This window comes from Hippocampus guttulatus, chromosome 3 (assembly GCF_054856545.1).
Source record: "Hippocampus guttulatus isolate MCC_2025c chromosome 3, RoL_Hgut_1.0, whole genome shotgun sequence".
NCBI classification, from domain to species: Eukaryota; Metazoa; Chordata; class Actinopteri; order Syngnathiformes; family Syngnathidae; genus Hippocampus; species Hippocampus guttulatus.
The window spans coordinates 5,394,696-5,417,772 of NC_141263.1; the positions used below are offsets into that span (position 1 = coordinate 5,394,696).

Here is a 23,077-nt window from a genome sequence, read left to right on the forward strand (position 1 = left end):
ATAGTTGTCGACTAATTAATTATTTTTGACACCTCTAGATGTAATGCTCATGTATCTAGAAAATTCACAATCACTGTCGCAAATCAAACTGTCTTCATGCTGCATCTTTTCAACACATTTTGAAGACATTGTGGGTATGTTGTGCTTCGTAGGCTTCATTGATATTGCACTGGGCCAAAATCCACAGGTGAGCGGGAGATAGCCATAATTCACACTGTGGCAACAATCTGCTGCAGAACGGCCGCAGGCAGCCCTGTTGGGTCTGCACAGACATGACAAATCTTGTATCAGTCAATAAAAACAGCAAAAAGAAAAAAGATCAGAGTGGGGTTGCAGCTATCGAATATTTTGGTGTTAAAATATCGTACAGAAAATTCTATTGAGTGATCAGGTACAGTGGTACCTCTGATTATGAAATTGATATGCTCTGGAAGAAATTTCTTAACTAGAAAACTTTGTAAGTAAAGACGCGTTTTCCATGTAAATGCCCTAATCCGTTCCAAGTCCTCCAAAATTTAGACATAAATCTTTATAAAGCATAAAAATGCATCAAAATATATAACAAATACATGTTACAATTAGATTATCGCACAATAAATGAGAGTTGTGCATAATGTAAAAAAACAAAGAACAGAGTAAAGAATAAAAATGAAGGTCATTTAACTTTTAACTGCATCCTCATCGTTTTTTGCCCTCTTTAGTTCATGTTCTCTTTCAGAAGTGGTTTTTGCCTGGCGTTTTGTAAAGAACTGATCCAAGGACGTTTGCTTTTGTCGGCTTTTAACAATCTTTTGAAAATGTCTAAGGCAAACATCAGCATAGTGAGCGATCGCCTGACTGTTGAACACTTCTTCTGGGTGATTCACATTTACGTAAGACTATCGGAACACCTCATACCCCGAGGGGCGAATGACGAGGACGCTATATAGACACATATCTATCTATTTATCTATCAATCTACACAGATAGACACTTACGGTCGAGGACCCTCTTAGCCAATGGGATGCAGGATAATGCTCGGTAATAGCCAACGGCGGAGCAGCTACAAGTATGTTGCGTTCATGAAACTCGGAGCTGCGAATAGCAGCCCATACTGTATTTTTACCTTTCGTATCTTGAAATTTATTTCATAATAAGAGGCAAAATTTGCCTATTGAGGCATTTCGTAACTTGAAAATGTCGTGTGAAGAAACCTCGGTCAGTAGAGGTACCACTGTATTCGGATGAAAGTTTAAAAAAATATATATATATATGTGCTTGGTTCTAAATACAAAAGGCCAGCAACTGGGTCAAGCCTCGAGTGCACAGTCATTTAGCTCTGTAAAACTGGCTTTGATCCGACGGCTCTCGCTGCCTTGCTTGCTACGCGGAAGTAGCCGTCGCAAAACTGGCAGGGTACAGCGTAATAGTCTTTTTTTCTGCACCCTTACTCAGCGATTGAACCTTATTTTGTAACACCTTTGTCTTGTTGACGTCTGTAGGAGACGAGTCAATTCAGCCATTATGCATGAAATACAATAAAAGCGTACCAAGGCATTGATGTCCATTTGGTATGCTAAGGTTTATTTTGAAATTGGCCTTATTACTACGTTGGTAGCATCTTACTGCCATGCATTGTATGAACAGTTGTTGCTGGGGTTAGTTTGATGACTTTCTTATGACAATGTACACGTAAATAAGGTGGTACCCGAATCAAGAAAAATACCTCAAGCGATTTTCTTCTTATAATCGTGGTTCCCGAAGTACTCGAGGGCCCCGTGTCAGCCCTAGATTAGACTAAATACAGAGAATTGTCAATCACTGCAATTAATGATTGTTTTGGAATAGATGCCGTTATGCAACTGATTTTCACAAAACTGATTAATACAGTGGGGCGGTAGTCCAGTGGTTAGCACGTCAACCTCACAGTGCAGAGGTACCGGGTTCAATTCCAGCTCCGGCCTCCCTGTGTGGAGTTTGCATGTTCTCCCCGGGCCTGCGTGGGTTTTCTCCGGGTCCTCCGGTTTCCTCCCACATTCCAAAAACATGCATGGCAGGCTGACTGAACACTCCAAATTGTCCCTAGGTGTGAGTGCGACTGGTTGTTCGTTTCTGTGCGCCCTGCGATTGGCTGGCAACCGATTCAGGGTGTCCCCCACCTACTGCCCGAGGACAGCTGGGATAGGCTCCAGCACCCCCCGCGACCCTAGTGAGGATGAAGCGGTTCGGAAGATGAATGAATGTTTAATACAGTGAAACTCCTCTAGAACGAAACCTACATGGGCGAAAATACCCCCTTATGTGAAAAAAATCATCATTCATTAACACAATTCCCATTCTCCTGCCCCCCATACGACGAAAACCCCCCTGTTGCGTTATACGAAATCATTTTCTCTGCTCCAGCCTCGCGAAGACATTCACTACAACGAAGTCTAATCCAACAGCGACCTCTACTGCTTTGTTCTGAAACGGCAGCAGCAACCACCACACTGGTTTACATAGTGAACGATGTTTATTTCGGTCACAGCTGTGAGTTTCCTGGACTCAACATACTCATAGCTGCTCTGCCATTGGTTTACCGAGCATCATCCTGGCCTCCGATTGGCCAAGAGGGACCTCACTGTCTATGTGTGTAGATACTGAAGCTAGATCCGTAGCATCCGATGAGCTGCTCAGAGTAAATTGCTTATGGCTCGACGGACATTCAAATAAACGAACATTTCCTCGAATGCTTTACTTGTTATCATGCTAAAAACAGCCACGGGACGCTTCGTAGTCCTCGATGGCCATAATTAGCTCTCGAAGGCTAAAAACCTTACGCTAACTGGAGCGCTAATGAGAGAGAAGCGCTCCAGTTAGCGTAAGGTTTTTAGCCTTCGAGAGCTAACTATGGCCATCGAGGACTACGAAGCGTCCCGTGGCTGGCTTAAAAGTTCATTGCATGCCAGGAAGTATTTTTTATTGTTATATTGAGACGAGGATGGACGTTGCATTGCTAAAATGGCTACAAAACGGGCCTTGGATGTCAAGCAGGTAAGACAAGAAGAGCTCTGATGCTGGAAGAGAGGGTAAAAGTGATCAAAATGAAAGACAGAGCAAGCAAAATAAAAGACATTATCTAAGAAATTGATGTAAGTGAAAGTGAATGCTGATCGTAAATTTCGCAATTTCTTTCCCTTTTTTTCTTTCTACACTGACAATATGAAGTGTCAAATAAGTGTGTGCTCATACTTATGCACTATTGGAATAAAAATAGAGTACACATACGTTTGTGTGTGCGTGTACACATACGTTTGTGTGTGTGGGTGTATGTGTGCTTACATCTGCGATCAAATTTGCTACAGTGAAAAACCCCCTGTTGTGAAAAATTTCTTGCCGCAAACATGATTTCGTTGTAGAGGAGTTTCACTGTACTGTAGGTCAGGGGTGGCCAACCAGTCGAAGACGAAGAGCCAATTTTTTTACTGTGTTACTGCAAAGAGCCACATCATACCCGTTCTCGCGCGCACACGCACACACACACACACACTTTTTTGGCCAAAGATCGACTTTTGAAGCGACCCAAGTTCTCACGAACGACCCAATCGCGCACGTGCAAGCATACACACACACACATACACGTGCACACACACTCACGTGGGTGCCCACCAGTGCACTCGCGCACATATGCACGCACACCAAGATGAGCAAAAGTCAGAACGGGCCAAATATGAATGAAAGCTAAAGATACAAACACATCTTTTTTTTCCCCACCCATTTCCTCCTCCCACCCCTTGCGGTCCATCTGCCTTTTCTAAAGAATAGATCCTGGATTCTCTTTAATAGCCATCCAGGGAAATTATCCAGGGTTTGTTTTGTTGCAGGAATAATTGCCTGTTTCTCTTTCTGTGGGGATAGTGGGCCGGGAAGTGTTTCCAACACCAACCACATCTGTATTGTGTTATAGCCAGTGCAATCTTGAGAGATCAAATTCAATTTAATTAAAAACAACAAATGATTCACGCACGATGCTTGTATTCGGAATTGTCCTTTTTTTGTCTTATTGCTTTCAAGTTGGCATTATAGGGATTGTTGTCAGTGTCATATAAAGAGGATCCTATGGCAAAAACCTAATCCTTATGAACTTTAGAACTACAACCAACAGTTTAGAACTACACAACCATTAAGTTTGGCTCAACAGTCAAGAGTTTCACATTTATTGTACCCACTACACATACCTTCATACAATGATATACTGTCTAGAACTGAAATCCAGGTACTGATGGAGTGACCAAATCATCAATGATTTTCTTTTCCTCCGTACTGTATTGCAGTGGCAGGCGGAGAGTTTCGGACCTGGGCGTTCAATGGGTATTTAAGTGACCCAAACCACCTCTTACTACCACCATCAGGTCACAAAATAATGTACAAAAAATGCAAAGTACAGTAACTGCGTGTGGCATTAAAGACAAGACAGGCAAGTCACATATTTGAGGAAGAATGCCATTATAACTCAATTCAATCTTTCACCTCCAAACAACTCCAATCTACCCGCAGTTCACAGTCAATACACGTAGATGCAGCATACCTTGTTCACTTGCTATACTGCCTGTCTACTGTATGTATTAACCACATTTGTTTTTTGTTTCTTTTGGCCAGTGTTTTTTAATGGTCAATACATTTAGAACTCAACTGTATTTATAGAGCACTTTCAAGCAGCCATTGCTGCATACAAAGTGCTGTACATCGAGCAACTAACATGTACAACAGTAAAGCAAAAAATCAGTAACAAAGATGGTACAAAGCACCAAACAGCAAAACTAAGATCAAATCTTAGTCATGCTGAGTCAAATGCCAAAGAATACAAGTGAATTTTGAGGCGGGTTTTAAAGATGGGCAGCGAGGGGGATTGCCGAATGTTCAGTAGAAGGTCATTCCAGAGAAAGGGACCAGCAACGGAAAAGGCTCGATCCCCTCTGAGCCTCCGTTTAGTTCTTGGTACATCTAATAATGTCTGGTCCGCAGACCTGAGGCGCCGGGCAGGTGTGTAGTGGCGGATGAGCTCAGAGAGGTAAGGTGGCGCGAGGTCATTTAGAGATTTGAAAACAAATAAGGGGAACTTGAAAATAACTAAAATATATAGGGAGCCAGTGAAGTGATGCCAGAGTAGGAGTTATGTGCTCCCTCTTTCGAGTACCAGTCAAGAGGCGAGCAGCAGCATTCTGGACCAGCTGGAGACGCTTAATGGAGGACTGGCTGAATCCAAAGTAAAGGGCATTGCAGGAATCAAAAGTTACTCATATATTTTCATTGTTCAATTGCAGTATTTTTCAGACTATAAGGTGTACTAAAAATCCTTTCATTTTCTAGTAATCTTGCGTTTTGTTATTCTGTCAGTGTTATGTATGGATGCCGGCCTTTCCGTTTGCTGTCTTTAATTCAAATTCCTTCCTATTTACTTTCACACATCTAATCGCAAGCAGGCATGCATGTTTTTGTCATACCGGAACAAATTCCTGCTTCTGTATCTAAGAATCATGGGAAATATTCATGCTGCTGTTAGATTAAACGCGAGTTGAGTGTTTCTGGCCACATTTTTCAAATACTACAATGTAGGACAATATCATTGCGAGGGCCAAGAGAATGTCACAGCCAGCTATCAATAGCTGCCAGGACTGAGCAAAGAAGGAGCAGGCTTGGAAAATGGCTAGCGAGGAAGTTGCTGTGTCTGGGGAGTAGGGATGGATACTGAGTCTTCGTATCAAACTGACCCCGGGGTGAAACTTTTCAGAACTGCAGTGTCAATAAGCTCTACCTTTAGTGGTTCTGTTAACGCAAATGAAGAAATAACTCATCCATTTGCGATACATATAGGCCTTATGAAGGTAGTTTTGCAACTTCTGTCTCTCTGAGCTTGTTAGTAACTAACAATGTAATATGTTCGTCTGAGAAGCATGTTCACAATCGGAGGCACCGTGTGCGCGAGGCATCTGTGACTCCTTCTGCCGATGTGTGATCGCATCACAACACAATATGCAGTATTATAGAGAAACGTCCATTGTGTCGCATAACCTTATAGTTTTTATCATGTTATTTTGATGTCTGGGATCAGAATTTGTATAATGGTGGCGGCCCCGCCTAATCGGGCTTAGAAGCCACGTCACCCACCGGTTTGGGACCACAGGCCGTTGAGTCAGTGGCTTTGAAAGGTCAGATTAGTGAAACTGGAGAGTTAAAGGCAAATTCAAATTGAAATGTTTTTTTTACTGATCAAAATAAAACACAATAAGGCAGATTTACTAAGTTACCAGAGTTGGCATTAAATTGCATGTCCACTGTCGTAGGCTGCATACGCTTTTTGCAGCAAGTGTAAAAATGGTGGAAAATAAAATAAGGTTTAGCGCATTAGCTCTGATCGTTTCACCATGGAAAATTTGAAAAATTAATGGGATTGGACGTCTTATTTGAAGAAGCATACACACATTGAATTACAAAAAAGAAAGCTATTTTGGCAATAGTTTGCAGGAAGCCAGCAACAATTTAAAAGCCGTCTTTAGTATGATTATCTCATCCAAACTGCATGGCAATTGGCTGTATGTGCTTATCCTCACATATCAAATTACATTCAGGACAACACACCAGAAAAAAATGCTCTGGGAGAGGCCAGAGATGGACAGTTGTTCCACTGCGGCTGAAATGACTAAGATGCAAGAAAAGGAATGATGAAAGGAGCTTTGTCTGAAAATGATGTGCGTGGCTCTTTCTTACTCGTTTCAAATAAGCCCTCACATCGTTCAGAAGCTTCAACATTGCATGAAACCGAAGTCGTGATTTTTAGTTCTGGCAAGCGGAAATATTTTTGCTCCTATTGCACTGCTGTGCCTGCCAGTTTGCATTTTGAAGTGCTTTTTAAAGATGCGAAATATCCCATCAGAATTTGATGAATTACATTGTTCTCTCAAACATTACTCTACAGCAGGGGTGCCCAAACTTTTTTGACCAAAGATCTACTTTCCGATCAACCAACCTCCCGTGATCGACCCATTACCGCGCACGCGCGCCTGGGGGTACACACCCATGCCATGATGAGCAATAGCCTGATGCTAAGGCATGCGACGCACTTAGGCAGCCTGTTAACGATCGTAGCTCACGCTTACCCTTTTAAAATGCTTCTCATGGCTCTCCAGATTCCCATTTCTTGCCCGTCACCTCGGTGAATTGTACAAAACAAACTGAATGAGAATAATGATAACGATAAAAGATATAGTGAGACAACTGTGATCACAAGCTGCAACTGCAGACTGTTGAGCGCAAACAACGTCCGGTGACGCAGTCACACGTAGGTTAAAGATGACCTGCTTTATTTTATTTTCTTTTTTAAATACTTTTTGTGAAAGTGAGACTGATAGAATGATTAGGGTGCAGTGTGCATTAACACAAAAAATATATTACCGGTACTATCATGCACAGAGACACAAATGTTTAGTTTTTTTTCCCTCTACACCCCTCACATTGACCTGGGACCAGTCGACTGGTCGATCGCGACCGACCCCTGATCTACAGTTTTTTATAGTCCTCCTTCCAGAATGTGCAAAATGAACTGTGCAGCAATTGGGCAGACGCAATCCTGGGTGTGCCCAGTTCATAATCCTGCTTCCACACACACACACACACACACACACACACACACACACACACACACACACGGTTGATACCCTTTTCGCACGTGCGCAGTAAATGTGAACCAGAGAGCTCACTGAAATTGACAAATCCGCATGAAAGCACTTAATCTTCCCAGTTGCTGTCTTTCTCGTTAGCACATTTGTTCTAGTAAAGTAAAGTAAGTAAAATTTGATCAACGCTATATGTGTAACATTGCTATGGGTTGATGAGTTGGGTTCAGGAGATTCACCCGCAGTTTTCTACTTACCTATTGTATTGACCAGGGGTGCCCAAACGTTTTGGACCGAAGATCTACTTTTCGTTCAACCAACCTCCCGGGATCGCCCCTGACTGCGCATGCATGCACGCGCGCGCGCACACACACACAAACACACACTCACACACGCGCCATGATGAGAAGCCAAACGGAAGCAAGCGATGCACTTTTGCAGCCTGTTGACTATCGTAGCTCACACGTACCGTTTTAAATTGCTTCCCTCAGCCCTCTAGATTCCTATTCCTTGCCTGTGCCCTCGGTGAATTGTACACGAAGCAAACTCAGAATGAGAATAATGACGATCAAAGATATAGCGCAACAGCTCTGATCACAATCTGCAATTGCAGACTGATGAGCGCTAACAACTTCCGCTGACGTAGTCACGCGCCACCGTAGGTTAAAGATTTACCTGCTTTATTTTATTTTATTTGTAAAATCTTTCTTTGGGAAAATGAGACTGATAGGATGATTAGTGTGCAGTCTGCATTAACAAAAGTATATTACTAACATGTACAAAGACACACAAATGTCTCTTTTTTTCTCCTCTACACCTTTCGGATCTAATTGGAACGAGTCCTAGATCTACCGGTAGATCAGGATCGACGTAATGGGCACCCCTGGTATTGATGATCTGAAAATATCTCAACAATGAGTGCAGTGTCCATCCAGTGTTTTGCAGCACATCTTCTGCTTGATCGTTGCTTTCAGAATTCCAGAAGATCACATCAAGTAACGTGCATTGGGAAGAGCTGCTAATAACATCGTAATGCTTGTGATTGGAAAGATGGGCAATGTTGCTAAATTGTTGAATTGTAAATCATGCAGTGTCGTGGCCAAGTATTTGCCTCCCCTCCCCCTCCGATTTCTGTTGTGTTTGGATACAGTGGTGCAAAAAAATGTTCCCCCCCTTCTTGATTTCTTTTTTTTTTTAATATGTTTGTCACACTTAAATGTTCCAGATCATCAAATGAATTTAAATATTCGTCTAAGATAACACAAGTAAACGCAAAATGCGGTTTTTAAATTAAAATTGTTTTTATTAAAGGGAAAACTAAACTGTTAGTCACTGTTATTTTGTGATTTAACAAGAGGGTAATTACTTTTTCACATAGCGTCAGAAAGGTTTGGATTATTATTATTTTTTTTTTTTGGTGCCTTGATAAATTATATTTTCATTTGAAAACTGCATGTTGTATTACTTTGGGTTGTCTGAGTGATATTAAAATGGGTTACGTATCATCAGATGATTCCAGTCCATTGTTTGGATGCATTGTCTGGCAATCGGGGTGAGATCAGCTAGGTCCTCTTGGGTGCAAGGTGTCGGGAGGAGTGGGCAGACAAGGAGATGTTGTATGGTCTGATCCTCTCCACACAGGCAAGAGATATCGCCAGTCTCATTAAACCCCCACTTTATCAGATTTGTTTTGCAATGGGTTGAATAATTTGAAACCTTTGTGTGAATAGATGTGCACAGCCCCCCCCCCCCCCCCCCAAAAAAACAGAAATCAGGAGCGGGGCAAATACTTTTTTACAGCACTGTATATTATGATAGATTTTCATTTTTAGTTAGCTTGATGTCGGTGTTGAAATGGGGAGAGGAGTTGTGTGTCTGCTTGAAAGTCAAAACCATGATCTAGTCCCACGCTCTCCCCCTTCTTGTCACCAATCTTTGACCTTGTGTTCCTCTCCTAACCTCTCTTGGGATGTAATCCCAGACCAAGCTCCCTGGAGATGGCACTATATTGTCGAGTGGCCTTCACAGGAGAGAGATTTTAAAATGTCTGCTTTCCCTCTCTTAAGAGTTATGTCTTAGCCGTTCTTTTGTGCATTTTATTGAAATGCGAGAAGGGCTTATTGCTGCCCTCTTGGAAAAATGCCAGCATTTTTGTTAGTAAATACAAGACCAAAACATAAGATCAAAGCGTAACCTTGTGAACAAATGAACCAAAGTGCAATATTTGAACAGTATTGCTAATTTGTTTTATACAGCAGTAATGTAATATGCACCGCCCAGCCTACTTTTGTTCCAGCAAAAACAGTACATGCCTTTATCCAATAGCTGTCATAAATCATTTTCATAATCCAGAATTCTGACATCATGAATGCATTCATTATATTAAAAAAAACAGACATCAAACACAGGCCACAAACTGCAAGCAAAGCAGCTCACACTGCATACTGTCATGATTGCAGTTTTGTTGACAACCTTTCGAACAAGAAACCTTAGAAATGAAAAGGAATGGCTAATTTTTTGTTTAGATTTTATTTATGCGTGTGTACACACACACACATACACACACACAGAGTCAGGCTCCAGCAGGATTTGGAACAGCATTTCTGCCCACGCTTTCAAAGTGGAAGGCGAGCAGGGGATTATTCCACCACACAGGAAGTGGTCTGGGCTTATTTGCAAACATTTTGGTGCCAACAAATTCTGACGCTGCAGGACACGCTGCTGTAATGGGCTCAGAATGAGGACAGGTTAGACCGTTTGGCCAAGTTCTACACGTGACCGTGGCTATCTCAGCAGCAAGCACACAGAGCCAGACATTTTTTTCTCCTCTGGCTAGTAATGGACATGCACTCACTCTTCAGTAGGCAAACTAACCCAAGTCCATGCACATGTTTTATAACATGTATGTTTTGTGCAAATTGTCACCCCCTGCCACATATGCAAGTGTGGTAGCCTGCTCGAAACTGTACTGCATATCTGTAACAGCGGCACAAACGGAAAAATGCGTCTTCCAATCTTTGTCTATAGATTGCGTTGTCGCGCAAGTCAACACTAGTGGCCAATGCGAGAACTGACAGACTTTTGACAACCACTGTACAAAGGGGAGGTTTGAGTAGACAGCACACTGTTTTTGTTCCGTTAAATTCCCAGTCTGGTTGGTTCCGGGTCCAATAAAAACTGTGTTGGATAAAACTTTGATCCCAGGAATAAGGGTTTGTACAGTATACAGTATGTGTGTATTACCACAGCATAAAGAACAAAGTGGTTCGGCCTTGGTTGTGGCCTAAATGGTCGATTCTTAAAGAGGCTATGGTACTCTGCTTCTTCTGACGTTGCTCCAGGGTCTTTCTGCATCACAACAGACACATTTGAGATGCTCTTTACAAATGCTTTCTCTCTGCCCACAGGTCTCTGTTTAACTCCAAATACATTTGTTTCTTTTGAAGGGATCATCCCCCATGGAGTGAGGAAAAGCGGCCTGGCTTTAGATTAATATCACAGCTCAACAGGTGACCTTTGACCTCTCTGCCCCTCTATCATCTCTGATGGCTGCTTCATCCCATGCTCACATAACTACCAACATGTTAATTGTCTTATTGCCATCTCATTTGGTTCGTTTGTCTTGCTTTTCAATTCTTTATGTAACCACTTCTTCACTTCTAATGTGAGAATAATTCTCTCTTTCCACCAAAGCACTGAAAGGCAACAAGTCAGAACTGATGTCTTTTGTCATGATTTATTCCATATTTTTTCTCTCCCAATTGTTTCCTGTTCTTCTGTGCAGTTTCGTTCCCTGAGAAATTAATCACTAATTTCTCTCTTACTAACACAGCTTCAGGAGTCAAGGCCTTCTACAAGTTAGCATCCAGCATCATGATTTATATTGATGCTGTCATTTTCTTTCCATCTTTTGTTGCCTAAACAACTTTATGATTGCATTTTGATTTCTGTGAACTAGTCCATTGATCTCCAACCACCGGTCCGCGGCCCATTTGGTACCAGGCTGCACAGAGACCGAATCCCCACCCTCTATTTTGGGGGGTGCAGGGTGCGGAACGTCAGCCCCCATCACACCCAGCCACCCACCCCTTGGATTACCATCCGAAGGGCAATATAACTAGGGCCGGCAACCTTTCAAGGCCATCGTTGCAATCAAAAGATTTAAATAGTAATTGCACCTGTCAACTTGTATTTAGGACGCCTCCTCGTGAGAAAACTGCTCCAACTGCCTCCTGTTTGAAGAATGCCTTGGAAGGCATGTTTATCTCCTTACACAGATTTTCAATAGGATTTTGGTCAGGCGTGCCCATTAGGTAGATCGCGAGCTATAAGTAGCTCTTGAAGGGCATGTCGATAGCTCTCATGGCATTAATTCATTGACTGCCATCCCTCCCAGTTTTATGCAGTTGATGAAGCTGCCTGTCAAGAGCAGTGAATGAAGAAGAAAAATGAATAAAAGTAGAGTCCCGTTGTGAAATGTGTCACTTGATTGATCTACAGGGCAGCCAGTCATATGCCTGTTGCATCCCTCACCACATCTACACATGCGTTCAATTCAGTTATGCAAGGTACTCCAATATATCGTTTGCATGTTAAGAACTCTTAAGTATATTTTAAATGAAAAAATAAATAAACAAATAAGGCAGATCAGTTGGAATTCTATCATATTATCAGTAGCTTGCATGCTAAAAAAGTGTGGGCAGCCCTGCCTTTGGTCATGGCTCAGAGAATGCCACTTTAGAATTGTGTAATGTTTTGCTCTTAGCCATTCTTGCTTTCTGACACAAAGCAGCACATTTTTTTCCATAGTGCCTTGTTAGTTTTGAGGTTTCATTTGGTTGCAGTGATTGCCTCAAAAGGTTAGCAAAATATGAAGTTAAGGATACCATTGCTTTTGAAGAGGCCAATTTCATTATCTGAGAATAAAAACAATATTTAGTTATTACTTCATGGACCAAACTCGAAAAAGTCAAAAAAAATTGTTTCAGATGTCAAGCTGAAAAAAAGTGTTTATTTTAACCAATTACCAGGTCAAAAAAGGACTAAATGTGACTCGGGTCAATTGAAAACCCCCAAAAGTTGGGTCATAGAACAGAGAAATTGTGTTAAGATATCAACCATACAAACCAATAAACAGTGGTACCTCGACTTATGAATGTCTCTTCATACAAAATTTTCAAGTTATGAAACATCTCAACAGGAAAATATTGCCTCTTGTTACGAAAGAAATTTCAAAATACAAAAGGTAAAATACAGGATGGCCTGCTACTCGCAGCTCCGAGTTTCCTGAATGCAACATACCTATAGATGCTCTGCTATTGGCTATTACCGAGCATCATCCTGGCATCCCATTGGCAAAGAGGGACTTCTACCGTATGTGTCTATTTGTGAAGATAGATAGATACCTGTATTGTGTCTATGCAGCGTCCTCGTTATTTGCCCCTCGGTTCATGAGGTGTTCCGATAATTTTACGTAAATGTAAATCACCCAGAAAAAGTGTTCACCAGTCGGGCAATCGTTCACTATGCTGATGTTTGCCTTGTACAGTTTTCGAAGGATTGTTACAAGCCGACAAAAGCAAATGTCCTTGGATCAGTTCTTTATAAAACACCAGGCAAAAACCACTTCTGCAAGAGAACATGAACTAAAGAGGGCAAAAAATGATGAGGACAGAGTTAGAAGTTAAATTGCCATAATTTTTATTCTTTATTCTGTGTTTTTTAGATTATGCACAACTCTCATTTATTGTGCATTAATCTTGATTGTAACATGTATTTGTTACATATTTTGATGCATTTTTATGCTTTAGAAAACATGTCTGCATTTTGAGGGGGGGCGGCTTGGAACAAATTAGGGCATTTACATGGAAAATGCATCTCGAGTAAAAAAAAATTCGAGTTAAGAAATTTCTTCCAGGACATATTCATTTCGTAAGCAGAGGCACCACTGTATGGTTAATTTGAACCCAAAATTTACTCTCATAAAAACAACCAATAAATTTGACCTCGTGCAAACAACACATTACTTTTGTTCACAATCACATTATCTGTTATTGGAGTGCACCAGAGGGAGGTGCAGGTATCACAAAGTGATACGCGTCCCACACTGAGAATTGCAGGCATTATACTTACCAGAATGTTTAATGTTGTTCGGACAGCATGAACATCCAGATTTATGGGGAAGAAGCAAAATGACTCACTGAATTTATGGCCCTAGGAAGTGAACATGCGAGAACACATTGAATATTTGTCCTCATCCTCCTACACAGAACCAACTCAGACTCTGCTCTTCATACAAGTGCGATGAACCCAAACCCACAGGATCCCTTCAGCGTGAACCAGCAGATGGGTCATGGTCCCCCACAGCGCAATGGTGAGAGTAGCACTCACATAGACACTCGGCACTCGATGCTCATGTGTTTCTTCATGTGCTTTCTAGTTGTGATTTACTGGTATAATAGAACTATAATTCAACTAGAGCAATAAATATCCTCTCACATCTTGGTTCTCTATCCTGCAACTTTGCACAGCCATTGACGAGGAATACACCATCATTATACATACCACAATTACTGATGAATCCTATGCGAAGGTGATGTGTTGAACTTTGTGGTCGCCCCGGGCACTTGATTTCAAATGCCCCCAATCCTCCAAATATCATAAAACTGCACGTTTTGGAGTGCCCTTTCATCGCGGGCAGTCTCAAGATCACCTGTGTAATACATGTGACACCCCCCCCCCCCATCCCCCAATACAGTAAAACTGCACATTTGAGAGGCCTTCAAAGTCAAGTTTATTTTTGGGCTTTTAATGCCCACAGTTGAAAAATATTAATAACACCCCCTGATTTTAACCCCGCAGCCTAGTTAGTCATTGCGGAAATCTCCATTGCAGTGCCTCCGAGGAGGTAGTAGTCTACCTCAGATCTTGTCCTGGTCAGTCGGTGCAGAATCCATTCAGCGACATCCAATTCTGTCATTGTCACATAGCCCCCACCCCAAACTGGAGAGGAGGGGGCAAGGGAAAGAGAAGAAGTGTCAGTCAAACAGGCCTACATGTAGTTGAACTACAGAGTAACGCAGTTCTAGTAATATTTTTCATGTGAATTTAAAAAGAAAGTTGAGTCAAATATAACAGAGAATTTTGCTGAGTCACTTTGGGAGCAGTACATTTACCAAGAATCAGAGTGGTGTCCCAGGTGCCAATGATGAGCGATCCCATAATCAACACCTTGGTTTTATGAAAGTGAAGAAGCAAAAAAATTGAAAGACATGTTTAATCTCCAATAAGCACGCCTCTAGATTACAGCAATTGCCTGGGTTTATTTCTAAGGCACATATCGTTATATAATTGGGTGTCATCGGCATAACCGGAACATATCACAAAACGGAAGCATGTAGATGCTAAACATTAGAGGGCCAAGTATCGATTCCTGCGGAACTCCACATTTACAACTTTCTTACTTGACCTTTAAGAGAACCATTTTGTTTTCAAATCATCTTGGCTATACTGGATGAATATTAGTTGAATTTGCCAGAATATATTATTTTTTTATTTTTCCCGTCGCACGGAATAGCAACGAGGCGCATGCACTTAGAACCTATTGAATATATTTTTTGGGGGGGGGGGGGATCCCACATGACATGCGTCTTATTAAAACAAAAGTGTACAGGGTAGTACCATATTTACTGAACACATGGCCCAGATAGAATCATTGCCTGTGGATAACACAATCACATTTACTCTTAATAATAACAGCACTTTGTATACAGCGATGGCTGTTTGAAAGTGCTCTATGAATACAGTTGAGTTCATAATGTATATGAAAATGCTTCTAGCGTTAACTCTCTAAGGGATTGCTGGGTAACTTGGAGCCCGTGCCCACACACTGAATGGCCCCTTGATTAATTCAAAAATTAAAAAAAAAAAATGCGGTTGTTGGGGCTGATATTATCATGTTTCCTCCTCTACAGTGGACCCCGGCATACTTGCGGCTCAGCTTTCACTTATTCGCTGATTTTTATTAATTTTTTTCCTCCAACAATTTTTTTCAATATATTTTTTTGTTTCCTTAGTTTTTTGTTTGGAAATTTTGGGGTGTGCGCTAACCCGTTTTTTTGTGTAAAATGTATATTACAGGTCTATCAGCATTACGTGAAGTTTACAAAAAAAAATCCCAATGCATTATCATTCGCCGTCAGTTATACTCAGATTTTCGTGAGATGCAGGCTGGCAAAACACATTGCATGATTTTTCTTTTCTTTCTGACTTCTCAATTGATTGTCTCTACCTATCCCGCTTTTTTCTGCTTGTTTACATGTGTTTCTCATGGAGGTTGGCATACAGCTAGTGTAAATGAGGCAGAGGTGGATGGGTCTGGAGACAGTAAGTAATATGTTCTTTACACATTATGCAGTTTATGTAATACACATGACTGAACAGAAAATCGATCATTCAAGTATGTCATCCTTTCTGCAGTCTTTTCTTTCCCCTCCCTACCTAATGAGGAGGGTCTCATAGGTGTCAGTAAACCCCTCCCCAAGCAGCTGTGGGAAGCCAAGAAGGTGAGATTGATGCCTACCTGATACTGTGTTCTTTTTAAAATCTACACAAATATGAAAATGTCTAAGAGACTTGTTTCGATCAGAGTAAGTGTCCTCATTCGAAATTAAATCTACAAGAATGTTGAGCGAAGAATAGCCAAAAATTGGTCAGTGGCTAATAACTTGGTTGCTGCATGGAAACTATAAATGAGAAAAAACAATGCAAATAAAATCTTATGTCATGGTGGTTTTTACTGTGGGTCTCTGAAAGTAGTTGTCCCCACCCTAATAGTTCACACTAGAGAGAGGCAAAACAAAGTATGTATTTACTCTTTTCCTAGCACAGCAGGTTTTTGAGATATTTTCATCCGATAAAAGTTTGCGCAATATGGAATTTACCATACATTGTAAGTTAGAGCTATCACGTTTCAGAAAAAGATTCCAGCTGTTACCGAACCTTAATTCTTAAATATTACTCAATAAATTTTGGAGGAGAAGGAATCAGAAAGGTGGCGTCATTTTAGTATATACCGCATTAGCATAACGATGGTGTTGCTACTGTATATTGGGCTTTTCACAAATGACAAACTCTTTGTTATACTCCAGCCATTCATTTGCCCAAGGAGAAGTATAGTGAATGAGTACATCCTTAAGTAATATTCTAATTAAAAACAATTCTTTTTTCAGGTCCAGACTCTTGCATCAAGGCCTAAATCATGTGAAGTGCCTGGGATCAAGTAAGTGTTTATCTCTCTCTATCTATCTATCTATCTATCTATCTATCTATCTATCTATCTATCTATCTATCTATCTATCTATCTATCTATCTATCTATATACAGTATATATACAGTTTATATATTATTTATTTATTCATTCATTTGTGCTGTCGATCAGTGTTTGAAAGAAAAACAATACTCATTCACTGATTCGATCAGAAGATAGAGCAATACATCAATTTAAGCAGCTTGTATATTTCCAGGCGAGCACTGCCATCGTGAAAATTCGTTAAAAGTACACTGCTAAACATTGAATATAAAATGTAATATTCATATGTTTACAACATCTCCTACTGGGTCCATTTCATGCCAAATCCAGTCAGTTTAACCAAACAGATTTTGATTTGAATGGAACTGCTGTACTTACAGTGATGCATGCAGTGCAGTGACTGCACCAACCAGGTGTAACTTTAAAACTAGATTAAATCATGTTTTAAATTGTAAATTCCGTTCCACCAAACTTTAAACCTTGTTTAAAATAAGACCGATTAAATTTAAAACTCTCTTTAAACCTCAGTTTCCTTTGCACTCTTACACCACGTTTAAATGTTATTCTCTTGCACCAGAACTTTAAACTGCAGTTCAAACTGTGATTGAGAATTCGTTTTAAACTGACATTTGGGATGGTTTACCTTTAACTTTCACAATGGCTGCATTTTTTCCAGTGTCTTGGGCAAAAATAATGAAGCTTCTTGGAATAAAAAAAGATGAGGAATTTTTGATGCGATACTGGTCTACTAAGCGACTGGAAGACTGTATCAACTGGCATATATTCATGGCAGAGACAGAAATGCAGCAGTACCACCGGCACTACAGCTTTTGTTTTTAAGTTTTGTTGACTGTTTTCTTGTCTTCTGTTTGCTCCGTTAATTCGATCAGCAAGTTGTTGTCAAAGGAGGAAAAGTTTAAGCTTCTCTGCCAACCCATTATAACGTAGCCGGGCAAATGAACGAGTAATGTGAGACGAACATTTTTGCTAGCTAGCAACAATGCAGTAAGTCCATATCTCACTGAGCGGCAGAGGTCCGTGTGAGTGTGCGCAGTTCACCTTGTGGTTCACATAGCCTGAACTAAATTTTCGTAACAACATCTAAAAGTTTGAGAGATGTAAAATTTTTTGTTAAGCATCAATAAGGAGTCAAAATATTTATACCCTAAGATTTTTTATGAATATTCATTTGATATTCATTGAAATTTGAATATTCATGCAGCATTCATTGATTCCCTATTGAAGCTGTTTGACTCCGGTGTACCTGCACAGATATGGCCCAATTTACGCAAACTGTTTCGCTTTTATATGTAATTGCAGTATATCTTGTATCATAGTTTAGCAAAGGTTTAGTGCATCTTGTCAACAGCTGAGCTATTTCCGTGTTTGCTCAAACAACACACCTGCCTACTGGTTGCATCCGTGATTGCCTGAATGTGTGTGGCTGAAAGTTTACGTAACTTAAGCTGAGTGATGAGAGATATTTTGAATAAAAGAGATGTTAAAATGACATAACACATACTCTAGCTAGTTCTTTTTATGACGTGAATAAACCGGTTTGGGGACTTTTTACCAGTTCCAAAAATAATTAAAAATACACAAACGTTATTTGTGATTGAATGTTCCAAGGCCCAGAGGTGGAGATTCTGCCCGCCGTGGGAAAGGGTTTCTGCTCACATGACACAAACAAGGCTAAAACATATGAGCCTTCAGGCTCACTTATACAAGGCAGCACATAACGATCCCAGAGCAAATAAGGTTGTGTTGACTAAAATGTCTTTTCTCGTGGATTCAGTCAATGTCGTCATTGACAGATTGTACCAATTATGACATTACAGTCGATCAACTATGCAAGCAGTGAAAGCAAGAGAACAGGTGAAGAAATATTTAGAAAGGTGGAGGCATGCACTTGAAAGGCGAGGACTGAAGATTAACAGAACAATATACAGTAGTACCTCTACTTACAAACGTCTCTTAATACAAAATGTTCAAGTTACGAAACGCCTCAACGTTTCAAGATACGAAAGGTAAAAATACAGTATGGGCTGATATCGCAGCTCTTAGTTTCCTGAATGCAACATACTTATAACTGCTCTGCCATTGGCTATTACCAAGCATCATCCTGGCATCCCATTGGCTAAGAGGGGCCTCTCCCGTATGAGTCGATGTGTGTTGTAGATAGATAGAATGTGTCTATGCAGCATCCTAGTCTTTCGCCCCCGGGCCACGAGGCGTTCCGATAGTTTTACGTAAATGTGAATCACCCAGAAAAAGTGTTCAACAGTCGGGCGATTGCTCGCTATGCTGATGTTTGCCATGGACATTTTTGAAGGATTGTTAAAAGCTGACAAAAGCAAACGTACTTGGATCAGTTCTTTACAAAACGCCAGGCAAAAACCACTTTGAGAGAGAACATGAACTAAAGAGGGCAAAAAACGATGAGCATGCAGCTAAAAGTTAAATGACCATCATTTTTATTCTTTATTCTGTGTTTTTTAGATTATGCACAACTCTCATTACTGTGCAAATTTTGGGGGGCTTGGAACAGATTAGGGCATTTACATGGAAAATGCGTCTCTACTTACAAAATTTTCTCGTTCAGAAATTTCTTCCAGAACCAATTAATTTCGTAAGAGGAGGCACCACTGTATCTGCAACAGTCCATAGCAATGGTGAGTGTGGTAAGAGGCTGACTTTATGCGAGAGAGCAAGATGCAAGACAAGTCAAAAGGAAAAGAAAATCAAGTCAAGTACAACTTTATTGTCAAATGTGCTGTATACAGCCCAGATGAAATGTCTTCCCTTTTAAACAGACAACAAGAGGAGCTATTGCGGGTGCCCGCGCCACCATCAAAAGAACACTTAACATTCATTCATTCATTCGTTCATCTTCATTCATCTTGCTCCATGTACAGCACTTTGTATGCAGCGATGGCTGTTTGAAAGTGCTCTATAAATACAGTTGACTTGACTTGACTTCCGAACCGCTTCATCCTCACTAGGGTCGTGGGGGTGCTGCAACCTATCTCAGCCGTTATCGGGCAGTAGGCGGGGGACACCCCGAATTGGTAGCCAGCCAATCGCAGGGCACACAGAGACGAACAACCATGCACGCCCTCACTCTTACCTCGGGACAATTTAGAGTGATCAATCAGCCTGCCATGCATGTTTTTGGAATGTGGGAGGAAACCGGAGTACCTGGAGAAAACCCACGCAGGCCCAGGGAGAACATGCAAACTCCACACAGGGCGGCTGGAGCTGGAATTGAACCCGGTACCTCTGCACTGTGAAGTCGACGCGCTAACCACTGGACCACCGGGCCGCCCTACACTTAACATAAAATGACAAAATAATACAACACAACACATAAAACACAGTCGTGACATCTTTACCACTTTTCCCCTCCATTCACTTTGTTGTTTGAAGCAGTAATAGATGAAAGAGGAGCGAATCAAAGTGTCCTTTTCACCAGTGCTGAAATGTGCACATGTCTGCTACAAGCTAAGCTTGAAAGCAACAAGAAGCTGGAGCATCCATTAACGAAAAAGAGACTGTCTCTCTTCTCCTGTCCCATGTAAATCCGCTTCAATTCCAAGCCGCGACTCCCAGTTCCACATACACATCGGCGCTCTGCACTGACGCTCCTTTCTTATCGTCGGCTCCTCAAGCCATGCATCCATTCAGCCGCAGACTGTCCATCAACACCGACCTTTTCGCTGAACAAAGCGGGGCTGTGAAAATGCTCCCTATTTCAGGCGCAAGACACAAGCACCCCGGAGCTGTCCAGCACCGACAGTCAAATGGCGCCAACATTCCTCCCAATCAAAATCAGGGCTGGTACACACGTGCCGCCGAGAAGGCGCAACCACCAAGCACAGATTCTTCTTCTTTGACGAATGTCGTGGCCAAAAATGCTGAAAAAAGTCCACATCAGGTCCACACGATGTAACAACAAACACAAAGTGACAAAACAAAACACAAAAACAAAAAAAAAACGCAAGGCTCTTGAAGAGCACTTGCCGACGGCTGCCTACTCAGGCGCCATCTTGGGAAAATAAATAAATAAAGTATTTTTTTTTCTCATGAAACATGAAAAGTTGAAGTGATAAAGGGATTTTTCATTATTAATAAAATTTGACTTACTATGTTTACAGATCACACTTGGTAAAATTTGGGGCAGTTATCTTGGTGAGCGCATAAAAGACTGCAAGTCAAAGTGTTTACTTAGTTCACAAGTGTAATTGAAGCGGATCGTTAGACAGTCCTATTAATTGATGGTCCAGTTGTCTTCATTATAGTGTCAGCCACACCTATAAGACCAAAACATTTATGTAGAATAAATCTGATACTGTTAATTGAAAGTAAATTTATTGCTTGTGTCTGTTCAAAAAATACATGGGAAGAGGACCTTGAACAAATCACAATATTCAGGGGAGAGAAACGCAATTACATTATTTATCAAAATGGTTCAGCCTGTATTTACAGTCTTCCAAACTGCTCCTTGTTTTCCGCTGCTGTTATCTTGCGCTCGTAGCTTTCATTTTTGCTTGCAACTCAAGACGAACCCCCCCCCCCCCCCTCCCCTATCCAATCGACGTCTCGCCTTTCACAAAAGTCATATGTCAGGTCCCTTGGAAGTCAATGAACCTCTGTACCGTAGTTCTTGTGATGTTGGATAGAATATTATTAACTACTTTTATCTTTGGGAGAAAACAATATTCCTCTGATCATCCAAATTAAGATCAGATTTCTTGAAAGTGTTGTCTCATAAATAAAGACCAAGATGCCAGGCTGCTTTTCAGTTGATTTCATGCTTTGCCTTTTCAACAGAGAAGCACTTGTGTTTATAGAGTGGGCATTTGTCCAGTATTTTGTGGAGTTGTCACGCATTTGTTTCTTAGATGTTGGCTTATGAATTCAGAACTGATTGAGTAGTGTTGGCTGGAAAAGGCTTGCCCAATTGGACAGACAGCTGCTGCTGTGTGGATTTTAAATGGCATTGACAGTTTAGTTTTTGCACAAAAAGTGTGAAATGTAAGAACAGAGTGCAGTAATTCATGAAGTTCACATACCAAAGGTTTCAGGTTATAAGATGGAAAATCTCAACTCGCTCAACTGGAGTGTTGTTGGATATTCATAAATAATAGGTTTGCAAAATCACCGTCTGATTCACGACACATGTGTACCGGCCCATTTTCTTCGCACCACTGTGCACCCTAATATGTATAAACCACCGCCATTTTACCTCCAAAAAGGGCATCCATTTGATATTATTGATATTATCAACCCACTGGCGGATAAGCCAGCTCCAAATGCTGGCACCTCGCGAAAGCGAAACTGTGCCAGCTTTTTTACTTTCTGGACCTAAATTTGACACCTCTGCCTTGATGTATTTCAGCCAATGCAAAGAAGGATAAAAGTGCAGGAGATAAAAAAAAAAGTTACAAGAGAGAGCCCTCATCCATCATAACATTCTCATTTATCATATTTTCAAAAAGTTTGTATCATCGGAATGCTTGCTGAGCACAGACCCTGACAACATATAATGATGTCAATCATTTTTAATTCGGAACTTAAAACAGAAAACTCTGTCCACAAAACATGCATAGAATGAATAGATTTAGTCAAGTCAAGTCAACTTTATTGTCAAATATGCTCTATGTGCAACATACAGCACAGATGAAATGTCTTTCCTCTCGACCACAGGAGAGAGAGGAGCTTCTGCGGTTGCCCGTGCCGCCATCAACAGAACAGTTAACATAAAATAACAAAATAATACAACACAACATATAAGACACAGACAGTCATGCAATCTTAACCACTTTTTCTGCACACACTTTATTTGAAGCAGTTCTAGATGAAAGAGGAGTGAATCAAAGTGTCCTTTCAACAGTGGTTCAGAGACGTCATGCTGAAACAATGTACAGCCGATCAATTAACAAACTCCACAAGCTGGTGAAATAGATGGCAAGTAATAAATATTGTACAATAAACTAAGAAACATTTGTAATCGATAGAATTCATAAAATTAGTGTCGTAGCTCATGACAGAAAATATAAATGTCAGCATTAATGTCACAGGCAAGCCGAAGTCAGCTGGGATCGGTTCAACTGCTACCATGCCCTGGATAATCAGA

At 40.9% G+C, this 23,077-nt stretch overlaps 1 protein-coding gene across 5 annotated transcripts in view; it reads left to right on the forward strand.

The window, feature by feature from the left end:
• The window catches only part of crtc3 (CREB regulated transcription coactivator 3), a 51,324-nt gene that overhangs the window by 15,335 nt on the left and 12,912 nt on the right, over positions 1-23,077 (forward strand). For 2 of the 5 annotated variants that reach the window (XM_086106323.1, XM_086106324.1), the window contains exons 6-10: positions 11,078-11,140; positions 13,901-14,004; positions 15,966-16,016; positions 16,110-16,195; positions 16,862-16,911. In XM_086106323.1, coding sequence (XP_085962449.1) covers positions 11,078-11,140; positions 13,901-14,004; positions 15,966-16,016; positions 16,110-16,195; positions 16,862-16,911 — 354 coding nt within the window. The remainder of the gene's footprint in view (positions 1-11,077; positions 11,141-13,900; positions 14,005-15,965; positions 16,017-16,109; positions 16,196-16,861; positions 16,912-23,077) is intronic. The other 3 variants (XM_086106325.1, XM_086106326.1, XM_086106327.1) reach the window with 3 other exon arrangements.